This window comes from Cylas formicarius, unplaced genomic scaffold (assembly GCF_029955315.1).
Source record: "Cylas formicarius isolate icCylForm1 unplaced genomic scaffold, icCylForm1.1 PGA_scaffold_8__14_contigs__length_24414737, whole genome shotgun sequence".
In the NCBI taxonomy this organism is placed as follows: Eukaryota; Metazoa; Arthropoda; class Insecta; order Coleoptera; family Brentidae; genus Cylas; species Cylas formicarius.
Genome location: NW_026844361.1, coordinates 12,997,143 through 13,012,697, shown reverse-complemented (window position 1 = coordinate 13,012,697; position 15,555 = coordinate 12,997,143). Strand labels below are relative to the sequence as shown.

General features: G+C 34.3%; 3 protein-coding genes across 3 annotated transcripts in view; 1 reads left to right on the top strand and 2 right to left on the bottom strand.

Annotated features, from left to right (window-relative positions):
* Positions 1-9,893, bottom strand: part of LOC132705941 (protein diaphanous-like) — a 45,599-nt gene extending 35,706 nt beyond the window's left edge. Inside the window, 4 exon segments of the mRNA XM_060676920.1 lie at positions 1,120-1,288; positions 1,291-1,408; positions 3,253-3,432; positions 9,757-9,893. Of these exon segments, the coding sequence (XP_060532903.1) occupies positions 1,120-1,288; positions 1,291-1,408; positions 3,253-3,432; positions 9,757-9,837 (548 nt within the window). The 5' untranslated portion in view covers positions 9,838-9,893.
* Positions 9,894-10,963: 1,070 nt separating this feature from the next.
* Positions 10,964-12,486, top strand: LOC132706562 (N-acetylglucosaminyl-phosphatidylinositol de-N-acetylase). The gene is made up of 4 exons (XM_060677945.1): positions 10,964-11,430; positions 11,480-11,770; positions 11,825-11,918; positions 11,968-12,486. Exons 1-4 carry the CDS (start codon positions 11,073-11,075, stop codon positions 12,140-12,142), a joined length of 918 nt encoding a protein of 305 aa, XP_060533928.1. The 5' UTR covers positions 10,964-11,072; the 3' UTR covers positions 12,143-12,486.
* A 105-nt stretch (positions 12,487-12,591) lies between these two features.
* Positions 12,592-15,032, bottom strand: LOC132706563 (protein unc-119 homolog). Its single transcript, XM_060677946.1, has 3 exons — positions 13,769-15,032; positions 13,543-13,715; positions 12,592-13,489 (listed from the first exon to the last, which is right to left on the bottom strand). The coding sequence occupies exons 1-3, from the start codon at positions 14,107-14,109 to the stop codon at positions 13,371-13,373; spliced, it is 633 nt and encodes a 210-aa protein (XP_060533929.1). The 5' UTR covers positions 14,110-15,032; the 3' UTR covers positions 12,592-13,370.
* Positions 15,033-15,555: the final 523 nt, after the last annotated feature.

Here is a 15,555-nt window from a genome sequence, read left to right as displayed (position 1 = left end):
ATATATATATATATATATATATATATATATATATATATATATATATATATATATATATATGATGATGACACTATATTCCGGGATATCATCCGTTCGCTTGTTGAACTCCGACTGGATCTTGCAGACGTTTCGCCAAAATCTCACTTGGCATCTTCAATGCTCGCGCTCCGAAAACACTTCGAACACTCATATATATATATATATATATATATATATATATATATATATATATATATATATATATATATATATATATATATATATATATATATATATATATATATAAATTTGTGTTCTAAATTATTCAGTCTCGTTTCCACAGTGCAGATGTATAAAAATTATTATTTTTTATTATTATTATTATTATTATTATATATTAAATATTATTATATATATTACAAATGAAGCTCTATAGCATTTGGTCATACTAATCGAAATAAATGTGTGATATGATTTTTTGCGTTAGTTGAAAATAAACATGGAAACTTATTATAATTTGTATTCTAAATGATTCAGTATTGATTCTCTAGTGCAAATGTCGTAAAAAATAATTATTTATTTATTATTATTATTATTATAAATAACCTATATAGTGTTTAGTCTTAATAATGAAAATAAATGTTTTTTTTAATGATTTTTTTGAGTTAGTTGGATTAAGCATGGAAACTTTTGATAAGTGAAAATTTCGCAAAAAAATAGTTATCTATTTATTATATATTATTATTACATATTTAGTGTTGCTTATACCAAGGAATAATTAAAAAGTATAAAAAAACACTTTATTTTATTATCATTTATAGATGAATTAAATGATAGAGGCCCTAGCACAGTTTCCTGTGGTATAACCATTACGACGAAGCTTTCGTCATAGGAAAACCTTATTTTCGTAAATCGAGGTATGTCAGTTACATAAATTTTAAATAAATCGCCAAATAAAGGCCGCGAACTCTATACTTTGCAAGCATAACAGCTAATTGTACCTTGATCTTGATTCCGCTTGATGTCAAGATTACAATCGAGTTAAATGATTTCGTCCACACATATTAAAGCAATTGTTTTTAAGTTCATACACAATCACCAAAGGACATCTGGCATCTACTAGAATCCAACCCAACTTACTGTTTGAGGCCTACTTCGAGCACTTTCATGATTAATTTCATGCCTTGGCTGCCGAATTTTTCCACCCACCACAGCGGGTTGTTCGCGAGCGCAACCCTCAAGCTTTCAATGCACGACAGCAGCTTGTTCAGCTGGATGTCGCTGCGCAAGTGCTGCTCGAGGTACTGATTCGATTACCGGTGTCCTGTTGGCTCTTGTTTTTTTTCTGCATAACGAGCATGTTCTTTTTCTGATCTAAGGGCATGTCCCTTAGCGGTTTCTTTTTGTCGTCGTTCAAATTCATGTCGCTCTGCAAATAGGTAAGATGAACTGTGAACGAGATAAGCACCTCGGAGGTTATAAAAAAGAGGGAACACACATTTTAAAGGGTTTACGATCTCTTCTGTAAGACTAGAAAGAGAGGACGTGATAAGGGGACAAGAAGGAAAAGGGTACTATCTTCAAGCTGAGAAAAATTCAAATAATTTTGGTTAATGCTACGAGTGCGCCTGGGTAATAAAGCCGATTTAAACAAGTGACAAGTTCAAAGTGTAATAAAGTAAGTACCCTTCTTATAGGAAGAATTTCATGAGGTGATTGATTTAGACCTGCTTATGACAAATTTACAGTCTACATAATAAGATGAGACGCAGATTTAGACTATCTTTACTTGCAAAAAGAATATCCTGAGGCAAGTGACCCATCTAGATCAACTGGTGTAATAAATTAAGATGTTGATTTAGAGTATCTTACTTATAGTAAGAACTTCATCAGACAAATGGCCGCTTTAGATGATGATCTTATTGACAGGAAAATTTACGTCACTCATGTGGCCGATTTGAGCTAAGTTAGGAAAAATTCACAACTCTGTAATAAAGCAAGATGTCAATTTAGACTATCTCACTTATAGGAAAAATTCTTGAGGCAAGTGGCCGATTTCGAAAAACTTGTGGAAACCCGTGTAATAAAATAAGATGCCGATTTAGACTATCTTATCTATAGGATGAATTTCCTAAAACAAGTGGCCGATTTTAACCAACTTGTGGAAAGCTCACAAGCCTGTGTAACAAAATAAGATTCCGATTTAAACTGTCCAACCAATAGGAGAAATTTCGTAAGACAAGTGACAGATTTAGACCAACTTATGATAAATTCACAGAATTACTAATAAAGCAAGATGCCAATTTAGACTATTTCACTTATAAGAAAAATTTCATGAGGAAAGTGGCTGATTTCGAAAAACTTGTGGACACCTCACAAACCCGTGTAATAAAATAAGATGCCGATTATCTATAGGACAAATTTCCTAAAACAAGTGGCCGATTTTAACCAACTTGTGGAAAGTTCACAAGCCTGTGTAATAAAATAAGATGCCGATTTAAACTATCCAACCAATAGGAGGAATTTCCTTAGACAGGTTATGACAAATTCGCAGAGTCTGTAACAAAGCAAGACGCCAATTTAGACCATCTCACTTATAGGAAAAATTTTATTAGGCAAATGGCCGATTTCGACAAACTTATGGAAGCTTACAAACCCGTGTAATAAAATAGGATGCCGATTTAGACTATCTTACCTATAGAATGAATGTCCTAAAACAAGTGGCCCATTTTGACTAACTTGTGGAAAGTTCACAGGCTGCGTAATAAAGTAAGATGCCGATTGAGACTATACTAAAAATAGGACGAATTCCCTAAAACAAGTGACAAGACCACAGTCTATGCAAAAAAAGTAAGCTCTCTTATCTACAGGGAGAAATTCATGAAACAAACTTATCTGCAGGGAGAAATTCATGAAACAAACTTTCGCTTTACACTGGCTTGTGAACATTGATTGTGTGGTTCTTCTACACTTGATATTTAAATGTTTTGCCAGGGCGTCATATCTCCTTTCCACTTTTCTAACTCCTCTAAAATAAGGGCTTCTTGACCACTCTCTGGAGCATCATAAGGACTTTAATAACAAAAACACAGAATGAAATTGCTAGGGCAGGTTGACAAAAAGTCTTTACTGAATTGTAAAATCGTTATCTTACTATCCAGTGATCTAGTTCGGAAAACACCACTTGTACAAATTGTTGTTCGTTTGATTTTTCTAATTGTCGTGATAGGGTGACCACGCCGTCAATTTTGATTGTGCTAAAATGTACGTTACCAGCATCTCTTCGATCTTAACGTTGACGTCTTTCTCGGACATGGTCGCGATCATTTTCACGTAATCTTCGTCGTCCTGCTGGTCCATGTCGGTTTCCGAATTGGGCCGGGGGCCCACCGTCGAGTTTGGCCTCTGACTTGTCGGCCTTCGAGTGCCGCTCGGCTTGAACCATGATTCCAACTGAAACGGGAGAGGATAAACTAATTAATATTCTTTGACCGTCGACGACTCGTTTATAGGTTACGATCTTCGTCACACTCGGAGATTCTAATGGTTTTTTTAATTATTATTTTTTAATTTCTTTGCATTTTTTAAATAAATTAAAAGGTCACGGACCTAATTAGGTTATGTACTGTAAAGGAGATGTAAACTATCAATCTGTCAATGTTTATAGCAATCATTGGACTGCCAATTTTTTTAAATTTATTTTGCTTTTTAAATGTCCCATTATAAGAAAAAATTGCTTTGGGACCCTAACGATGATGATAAATGTATCGCGTAATGCATCATTCGGAGGCATTTTTTATGCTCCATTTAATAATAAAAATGAATAAAATCTATGGTGAATTTCCAAAGCAAATGAAAAAAAATATGTTTCCCTTTACGTCATCGTATTCTTCTTAAAGAAGTGTTTTAATAATGTACCCAAGAGCATGTTTGGCATATTTCGGGCTTTACAGAGATAGAAAATCCACCTTTTTATATTTTTACGATTTACAATATTTAAGTTTCTCATAAAATTCTTTAAAACTATCCTAATTTAAGCGATCTTGAGTCACCTATCCAATGGTTACATAAATGTTTTATTGCATCTATTTTTTAAAAATGACAGATAATTTAAATGTTTAGTCTATTTGGTCTGGTTTTACTGTAAAGTCTGTTTATTGGAAGGTCTGTGAATTTAGAGGTTTTATTTCATTGACTACTTTACCACGACTTAAAATTCGTGCAAATTTTATTATTAAGAGTTACTAACCAAAGGGTGCCATAGCTAAGAAGGTACTATAATATAAGTAATTAAAATTCATTAAAAAAAATCAAAAATGAGTATTGTTATTATATTTATCACAACTTTATATCAAATAAATGAATTTTCTCTTTATTTTTGTGCATAATAAACAGAAAAATCGTAACATAAACTATAATTATAAATAATTCATTCGATTCAGACGTGAACAAGTTTGGGTGTTTGAATATATTTGTAGATATAGGACCGCTTACTGCACATAGGTACATAACAGACATTTTGGTCCCATTCATCCCTTGTGTTGGAGAAGAAGTTTAAACTAGATCTGCCACCCAGAAGCCCCGATCTGAATCCAAAGGCATTGCAATTGGAGAGTGTTATCTATTGTTATTTAACAATAAAATCTATTTTATAACAAATTATTGTGCGTTTGTGATGTCCGATTTGCCTACACTTGAAAAAAAAAGTGTTTCAAAATGCACAGTGATAAATCGTCTCTTTTCTACAATTTAATATAACATTTCAGGTACGTCTGCAGATATTTTAACATCAATATGTTTATAAATTACTACTTCAGTCACTTTAAAACATTGATTTCTTAAGGATAACGTTCAAAACAAATTAGTACTATATAGATCTACTTTAGTCACTTTAAAACATGGATTTATTAAGAATTACGTTCAAAACAAATTAGTACTATATATCCTATATGGACTGTATAAAGCAAGCAAGAAGGGGTGAAAAATCACACCTAAACATTCTTAATAATTTCCAGGCAATTAATTAGATATGATTTAAAAAATCAGATCAGGCAGAAAGAAAATTTGTCACATTAATAGTGCATGTGCCTGAAACTAAAAAATAGGACTTTCTAGTCTAAGTCAATAGAAAAATTTATAATGACGGCCCCTTTGTTTTACATCTATAACGTGTTATTTTAAATATTATCATGCACATGTTTAATACATTTTTAATTTTGATCAAATGTTTAGCGTTTTGTTTTTTAAATTGTGCGCAATATAAATATACATAAATAAATATAAGTTTTTTTGTATTTTCGAAATTATACATATTCCAAAAGCTAATTTTTTTGAAAATCTCGTATTTTTCCGTATAGCGAATATTTATTTATTTGAGTCGTATTATGATTAGTGATCCTTTTGAGCATCGCCTGTTGAGATCATCGGTTATATTTTATTATAATGTCAAGGTTCGTCTACGGTTTTGACCGAGTTTGGCGCTTTTTGCTAGCGCAGATACAAATCCCGGCTTAACACAAACAAAATATTAGTTGACCTTATCTGCGAAGCCTTTACACGGGACGGGCAGCAAATCAAAAAAGGAACTCGGTAATTTTTTTGTCCCGAGGGGCCCGTTAGTCGGGATTACGTTAAAACTGACCGTTGTACGATTGTGACGTTATAGCCCAGTCATATTAGGGGTTTCACCTCGGAATGAAAGATAATAAGTTTTAAATCGGTATACACCATTATTTTGTCGTTCTAAATGTTGTGTCAAAAGCCACAAGTGTTATCGTATCCGCGTTTTAAAATATTGAAGGACAAAGGTCATAGAAGTCGGTTTTTCGCGAATATTTCGCTTTCTATAGCTTAAATCAGATTTGCACCTATTATAAAAGTTGTAGAGTATAAAATTCTTTACAACTTTCGTTTGAACTTTTTTTCAAATGATCAACCGTTTTTGCGGTATATGACCTAATGCAAAGTCAAGCGTCAGTTACGGTTATTTACTAAACAATTATAATTATTAAACAATACCCATTGTTTATCTACTAATCATTAATTATTTACATTTAATGGAAATGAGTATTTAACTATGTATGAATGTATATTTCAGTTATATTTTAAGTTAAAAGGGCAGTACGGGAATATATTTTATACATATATTTATTAATCATTAAATATAGCACATTATACATTTAGTGAAATGCGAGTTCAAATGTTAAAACAATTTTTGTTGATTTTAATTATAATAAAATCGTAAATGGTACATAGTTATCTTCTTCTTTTTCTCCGTCGTCGTCTTCTTCTTGTTGTCGTTATTAGCGTTGATGAGCTGTTACACTTGTTATTCAGTTTAGTTAATTTGATGAATTGCGTGTAGTGAAAATGATCAATGTTGTACTCAGATTTTGGAGCATCATATAATGCCAACACGATACGCACTCCATTTTCAAATAACGTTTGTACGGGGGAGTTTTCTTGTTGGAATAGTCCCACCAGTTTATCCAAATTGGCAATTTTCTCCAATGCCCTGGTAACAGTTTTTTTTTCTTTTTTAAATAGCACAGAAGGATAGGGATAAGTATTTATTAAGTATTTAATTAACTTTATACAACGTACTGATAACCGTAACTCACGTTTGACCCTGCATTAGGCCACAGGCGGTCTACCGCAAAAACGGTTGATAATATGAAAAAAAAGTTCAAGCACAGGTTGTAGAGAATGTTATAGTCTAAAACTTTTACAAATCCCATTTGAGCAATAGAAAGCGGGATATTCGCGAAAAACCGATTTTTATAACCTTTGACAGCTTATTTCCAAGGTTGACCACTTTTTTACCTAACATGACCGGACTATAAGGGCGGCCTTTCTAAAACTAGGCACGATAATCGCTAGACCGCGCTTTGAATAAATGCTATCGTCGCAATTAAAACCGGAAATTGAACTTTTGCGATAGCACGGGTTCATTATTCGATTTATTTACGTCGTCCGCTAGTTTCGACGTGCGGAGTCTTGTTACCATTAAAGTCTATTTCAGAAAGTTGTGGAGTAAAAACATCGCATTTGTTAGTTATACAAAAGGGGCGAAGAGTCATCCGCCCAACACATAAGCAGCTTTGTTGGCAATTGTTTCGTTGCAAAATGTTTTCGGTGTAAGTATAAATACAAAAGTTTGAAGATTTTTGCTCTATAATCTTATGCAAATGTCAGAAAAAACAAATGATAATGGAGGATGTGTGGAAAATGTTTAGCATTAATTATTGGTATTTGTATTCTTGAATAACACAATTTTATTATTTGGCGTTTGTCTTCCTTAGCATAACCCGTTTGAAATATCTTAAGTGATTTAATTAACGCTGCCGATCTTCAGTTTTGATTACTTGTCAAAAATTGTTAAAACAATTGCAAACGTAGATAATATGGTCGCAATCAAGGCAGACTTGACCATTTTCAAACAATATGGCTAAAAAACGGCTAAATGAAATGTCAATAAACTGTATGTTTTTGAAATCAGGACGATTTAAGCTAATGTATACAGAGCATCCCATTAAAAAATATATATGTCCCTGTTATTTTGACAGCTTGCGATCGTCGTTTGTTTTTTCCGACCTTTGCAGAGCAAAAATCTTCAAACTTTTGTATTTACACTTTTTTTTCTATCTTCCAAAATTTACCCTGTATGTGTGTGTCAAAATATAATGAATAACCCAATACAGAGTATAGTGCAAGTCAATTTCAGTTCATCAACAACCGACGCAGAAAGAATCCAGAAGTTACGATCTAATTTATTTCACAACGTTAGCTTAATAAATAACGAAGTTACATTGAAATATGGTCTAAAAACGTGTTAAAGTAACCCCCAGTGTTACCTACATAGTTATACATGATCCTTTAGGGGCGGATTTTCCGACATAAGAAAAAAAAACAACAACCACCGCAAAACACTGTCGACTCGGTCTTGTCTACAAAAACTGCGGACTCTCTTTGGCATCCGATCCAAAAACACTCGGCAAGTGACACAATTATTATATATACTTCGAAAAACGACGGCGTTCGGACTATTTTCGTCAAAAATTTCGAAAATCGAGTTATTTTTAAAAACAAAAATCTCACGCGATTTTCGCGCAGCACTCAAACACTCGCCGTTTCGCGAAATAATCGACGAGGCCCGTCGAGAACAAAACAACGAAACAATTAAAAACAATCGAACGTCGAAACACCGTTCGATATAATCGAGCGTTAAGCGGACAGAAGGAGGTTCGAAAAATGATGTCATTACCCATGTGGTTTTAAAGTATGCGCGGTTTTATTGAAACGCGTACACGGCGGTCTTGCAAAGTGGCTACGACTCTCATGCCGTTCGTAGAACCAATCGCATATAGTGCTTTCACGGATAAACGGTTTTGAGAGAATCTATAGCTAACGAAAGTCCTGTAATTTCATTTTTTACGATTCTGAGATGTTTTCTGCAAATAAACGAATTCAAAAGGCACATTAGAACTACTGATAATTAAAGTCTCTTTACAACCTATAATTCTAACCAAATTCGACGGCCCATCGGTTCTGGTGGAACACGGAAAAAGAAAAAAAACAGATGTTTTAAATTTAAGCGGTGATCACGAGCCGTTGTAATTCATTTTCTGCCTGTTCTCGGGCGTCTAGCAAAGGATGCAGTTTGCTCATACCGTTAGCGTACTGTCCGAACTTCTGCGCGTGTCACATACAGGAGCCCACTTTTGATTAAAGTGATAACTTGCGGTGTAGTATGTATCAAGCTGACACAATTAAACGCTCTCCAAATGGATAAAAATGAATAATGTAAAAATTCCATTTGCAAATCGATTAATGTAAATCTATAACAAGTTTGTTACTGTCACTATATCTATTGCATGAACGCGTTTCATTTGTTTAACAGTAGCTACGCACATAAAAGATCAGCACTCTAAAGCATATTAAATTGTCTTCCAAATAGCATGTTTATTTTTTGGGCCAGAGGAATAGTTCCTAGAAAAAGAATATTTCTATGCACCCAAGTTTATTTTTACGCTGTTCTTTTTTTGTTGGTCTTGATGAAAAAATATTTTAAAAAACAGGATTCTGATTCAAATCCCTTGATTAAAATCAGCCCGACCCTGTATGGAAACAATAAAATTTTCAGCAATATTTGAAAAGAAGTTTTGATAAACTTTGGTATTTTACGAAACTAACCAACATATGCCCATATTATGCTTTTACTGCCCTCTATACAAAGGACAACTATCGCTTTGAATAAGTCACAACGATTTATTTGTGAAAGCACTATACCCATGTTATTTAGCAATTAAATTTCGATACCGATCACAGCACGACGATTACATTTACAAATATTTGTTTTACAGAACACGAAAGAAATCCTGTGGCTACAAGAACAGAGTATTTCGCAAATTTCACTTGAAGCAAGAACATCGCGATATCACAACAAATTAAAAAATTCAAATGATGAAAGTTTTAAATTGCTATTTTTATTTGAAGCTTGATAGGAACGTTTGCAAACGGAGCGAAAACCCTAGACGACCATTCCACAAAACTCCGAATGAATCATTCACTGCATTAATATGTAGTTGGATTTTATTTCAGCACGTGGTAGAATAGGTACACAAAATCTGGTTTTAAATGACATCACTTTATGTAAATCGCGGCGTTTATTTTTTGAACCTGCGCTCATCCTTCAGACGGCCCCCGAGGCCACATAATTTAAATGCAAAACTTTGAATTTTCCTTTTATTTTGCAATAATACACAAAAAGTTACTTACGGTTAAATGAGTCTCCCTTCTTCTTTTCCGAAACGACACTCCTAAGGATTTCGACTTCTTTTTCGAGTCTCTTTCATCCATACTTTTAACACTTAATGAAAAAACTCACAACTAACGCCCAATTAGTAATAAGTGAGCTCCAATTACGAACACACCCAATTTGCTGCTTACATTACTCGCGATATAGAACAAATAATGATAAAGATTGATAAGAACTTTCTTGGTGGGTAAGATAAAAACAAACCAAAGTTTAATATAGGTAGGTTATAATGATATACCTAATCTCCAGGTAACCCGGGTGCCTCAGGCATACTTCTTTTTGAAAAAACATTAAAGAATATTAGCAGTATGCACCTCCAACGTTATACTAAATTCTTCACGATAAACACATATATGATATTCTTGTACTTACAAAGCTTCCTGATTTTGCCTTTTCTTGTCTAGAAGACATCTTGTACCCCGCATTTATTAACTTATATGGAATGTAACGAAGCTATCCTGCAACGAGATACACCACTTTTATCACATTTTCACGCCCGTTTGACCTGTCCAACGTTTTTTCTAGTTTTAACATTACAATAACATAACCTATCCGATGCCAAACTTTACCACGAAATCGCAATATTAATATAAATAATACAATACGAACCTGATAATACTATCAGATTACATGATTCATTTACGAAGCGTAAATTTTCGTGTATTATTTACGTATTTAATAAAAAATACCACTTGTTGATAAACCGTTATTGACCACAGATCAGAGCGGTTATCTCGACAGATAAACACAATTGCCAATGCTTTCGCCAAATGGTAGACAATTGGACAATAAGAGAAAACCTTCATCATTTAAAATAAAATACATTAATTGTTTATATTAGTTACTGTTCAGTAAGTTTAATACAGCATGGAACGCAAAATCCACTTGCAAGTAATACAATGCTTTGTGAAGTAGCCGTCTAAACTTCAAGTTTCTTTGGTAAAGCAGTCGAGCTCAACTTGGTGTTTAACAGTTTATTATTGATTATCCTTTTAATGGGATTAATTGGATCCGTATTTAGATCCACATACATTTTTAAGTGGGCATTGAGGAAACCAAGTCTAAACAAAAAGGAGTCAGTTGGCCAGATGGTCATGACAACATTGCCTATCGAACTGACATGAAAATGACAGTGAAAAAGAAAAATTATCATCAGTCAGTGTTAAATATCAAATACTAACCTACAATGTATTGAGTTTCTTGTGATGACCTTAAAAAAACGAATCTATTAATATTGGCGAATGTATGGCAGGGCTATTTTTAAAATTGACTTGAGATGATCCAAGATTCCAAATCTTGGAATGAGACGACCTATTATTATGATATAATCCAAATTCCAGTGAATACATTTTGTCAGGGTTTGAACTCGCTCGTTGCGAGCATAGAAGAGTATATCGTAAACACAGTGGAGCACCTCATTCTCGCCTGCGTCTTGTACGTGGCGTTATGTATTCTGTTATATTTGGCCGCTACCCGATGGAAGCTGTTTACATTTACAAGAGATATGCGGAACGCTCGAAGAATACTGTTCGTAACCGCCCATCCAGATGACGAAGTTATGTTCTTCGGACCGACTCTTATGCATTACGCTCAGAAGCAAAATTGTACAGTGTATTTGTTGTGTTTATCTTCCGGTAAGGTTATTTCCCCTTCATTTCACATTGACAAGCAAATTGCTTGCAGGCAAAAATTATGGTATGGACAAAATCCGTACCAACGAACTTTTTGAGTCTTGTAAGTTGTTAGGTATGGAACAAGAAAATGTGTTTGTATATAATAATACTAACTTACCTGATTCAATGGACGTGAGATGGCCGCTGGAGCTTGTGTCAAAACATATTTTATACTATGTAGAGGCATTCGATATCACGAATTTGGTAACCTTCGACAGATACGGAATTTCAGGGCACCCGAATCATTGTAGCATATACTACGCGGTTGCAAACTTAGTGATAGATCGGCAGCTACCAAAGAGTAATCAAGTCTTGATGTTTAAGGAATCTCAATGCAAGGATTTTTTTTTTTTAGATTGCGGAGTTTTCGTTTTGGAATCTGTGAATATTTTCAGAAAATATTGGCTGGTTTTGGACTTACCATTGTCATTAATTTTGTCAAGGTTCAGGTAAGTTTGTGCAGTTTGTGAATTTCTGCTTCTAGCGAAATCTCTGTAGGTACATGAAGGGTTTTTCTCAAAGAAAAGTCATTCACAGAGCGATGAGGAAGCACAAGTCGCAGATGGTCTGGTTCCGTCGGTTGTACATGTGCGTTTCGAGGTACATGTTGATAAATACCTTGCAACAGATGAATCTAGTTGACATTGAACTAGATTTGGAGCTGGAGGACTAATCCTCAACTTTTTTTGTATATAATAAGCAATGGTGTATTGACTTTTTTCCAAAATTCATGGTGTATGTATGTACATAATCGTTTTTTCTTTTTTGTACAGGTTTTTTTTTAATTTTTTGCTTTCCCAAAAGGATTATTAACCTTTTTATTTGATATTGCTCTATTGTATAAAGCAGAATGGAAGATATTTATTTCTTTACCATAAGCTGGTTATTTTCATTCGCTTGGGTAGTCTACCTCTGCATATTTTATGCTAATATCGTGCCAAAGAATTTCACATTGTTGAGTTTTGTTTGTGTAAAAAAAAACTGTCGGAAAAATGGTAAATACATTTTTATCATGTATTTGGATTATTGTAATTTTCGTGGACCCAGTTTTGTTCCAGAGAGGCTTTTTTTTGCTTAACTTAAATGATCAAACTTCTCAACATACCCAAAGTGCAGAAATAAAATTCAGTGCCTTAATAATGTGTTGTAGATAAATATTTATTAAAAACCAAAAAATTCACAAATATAAACAAGTGTAAAATAACGATCGATCTACATATTTAAAATTAGGTGCTCCCTAATTAATAACAAATCGATAGATTTATTCCGAAATCTTTTAATACTGACCCAAATCAAGCATAGTTTTTTAAGTAAAGTCTAGCGAGGGATCGATTATCATCAACCCTTCCCTTACGCTGAGGCACTCCATTCTAACTAATTAGAGAATTGTTCTAGAGTGTAATTAATAGTGAACACAACTAGAAATAAATTCATACACTAGCACATTGAGTGAACATTTATTATTCGAAAACAATATTTTCAATAAATTAAATGCATCCCATGCCCAGCTTAAAATTAAGCTACTTGCCTTGCCTATTACAACCTGAACTGGTACTTTAGGTAAATGAATAATAGTAATATCAAAAAGCGTACATCTTATCCAATAACTACACGAGATTCTTTTTGATTATACCTCTTCCTGAAAGCGGGAACGTGAACTATAGAAATTTCCGAAGCCCTTAAAATTATTAAATTGTGTTTGTTGTGCCTTTCACACGTGAAACTGTGTAAATTAATAAACTTGCACACTTGGCAGACTTTTTCGGTTATTACAGGATGGGTTTAATATCAAATACAAGTAGAAAGTACCTGTGCCAAAAGTTCACAACAGTATATCACATACCGTAATGAAAAGTCTGCCTAAAGTGTAATCTTTAGTTGAATGTCCCCTAAAAAGTGGGTTAAGTCTGCATTCCGCCATTGTAAGCGTAATCGGCTTTGTTGTGCATTATCAAACAGTCATCAACAAAGTAGAAACTGTCCGAGCGGGTCTCAAACGGTGAAGCAATCATTTCTTTCACTGTAAACATATAAAATTGCATTTGAGGCTATGAAAGTCCTCCCATATCCTACCCAATTCAGCAGGCAGGCTAGGAAATTCATAAATGTGCTCGCAGGTATTCCTGGAATAGGGAATACAAAATCCAAATTCAAAGTCGAACGTTTTCAACAGTTTATCTCTGAAGAAGTGCCTTTCAATCATCCTGAATCTATTGACAGGTCGAGAACCCACAGTAAACTCAACACTAAAACAAGATTTCACACAAATCTATTTGATCCGTTAATTAAAACGACTCACGTGGCACCGACGGTCTTCAATTTTAAAAATTGGGGAGTGAACTGGTACCTAACAAACCTACCCGAGTTGGGGTCGATGGGTTCGTCATTATCACAAGTCTTTTCCAGGGATTCCTCTATGTGAACGGGTTTCGCTATCTCGAACAATATAGCTCCGCTTTCGAGGTCTCGGATTTTGAATCTAGTGAAATCTATCTCGTAGATGTTGGCGTCCGGATCGCACAAATAGCTTTCCGTAATCTTCGGGAGTCTTAAAACTTCTTCTGGCGTTATTACCTGTTTGTTTTTTATTGTAGGCAACGGGCGATTGATATTTTCGTGCTTTTCTCGCAACACACTCATCGTGAACGATTAAGCGCATATGTGGGAATAAATAATTCGAGACGTCAGACTAAGTGTTAGTATGGAGACATTTTTCAAGAAAAATCGAAGAACTTTTTCAAGCTTTTTCACACACGTCTTTGGGGTCGGAACGTAGGTACCTGTAATGATTTTAAAGGTTGTTTCCATTAGTGTGCGACAGATGACGCCACCTGTACCCATTTTCTAGAATGTTATTAAATTTTGCATTTATATCATTGTGTTTTTAATAAAATTGTATAGTTATAGTTCTCACACGAAAAAATATTTTTTTTAACTAAATTTGGTAACGATGGATTAGTGATAAAAACGGGAAACAACTATTTCTTGTTTAGTATTCCTAACAAGTTCATTTTTCTGTCCACCAATGCTTTTGTGGTTTTGTTTAGTAGGTAGGTTATGGTTTCTTTCTTTCTTCTTTACTTCTAATGGCCACGACTGCATAAGGTCATTCGGCCAGCTTACACAATTTTTCACATTATTCAGATTTCCTAAAGAATGCCTTCTTAAGAGAAGGGTCTGGACCAATCCATCATCCTCCAGGTTATTTAACGTATACAAAAACGGAAACAACTTCTAAATAAATTGTCATAAAATGACGACCGATTCTTCAAACGGCTCCAGCAATCATCTTATACGGGATATCCGATCCCATCCGGCCTGGTTACCAGCGTGAATATAGGACATTCGGAAACCGTATTTACACACACTTCATAGAATTACACATCACAAATCCGTGTACATCCACGTAAGACGAACACTATTTCCCAAACTTATAGGCACTACGTCTCTATCACGTCAGATAACGACTATACGTAACAATATTTTCTTTAAACGACACTAATTTCGACCGATTTCTATAAATATTTTGGAACCTGGCAGGAGCAACGTCCGCCATGTGCAATGGTTCCATCGAAAGTGAGGTTATTGGTTAGTTTGGTTAAAATTGTGATTCGAAAACTCGCGCATGCGCATGTTGAATGGAAATTTTCGTTTCTGTTTTCTGTGCATTTAGGCAGTGCATTTTAGCAGTTGAAGCCTTAGTGTTGGCAGTGAAATGCTGTTATCAGAAATAGTATGGTGCTTCCACAGACTGCAATAAAAAGGACTGTTGCCTCCAGCCGCAAATTTATAAAACCAATTGTATAGGTCGGACTACTATTATTATTTTAAAAGGGGGTGGTAGGTGGAAATACGGAGGACCAGAATTAGTGCATTCTTGTTCTGCTAAGTATGTCTTATAGAAACGTCGAAATGTGAAAAGATTTTCCTACTGGTAAAACGGTGTTTTATTGCAGAAAAAGCATCAAACTCTCAATGCCAAGCGAATTGTAAAAAGTGTTTATGATTGCTTACTTAATAGAGGACGCTAATGCTGCTACAAATGAACTAACGAAATCTGAAGAAACGACTGTATATGTGTAGCTT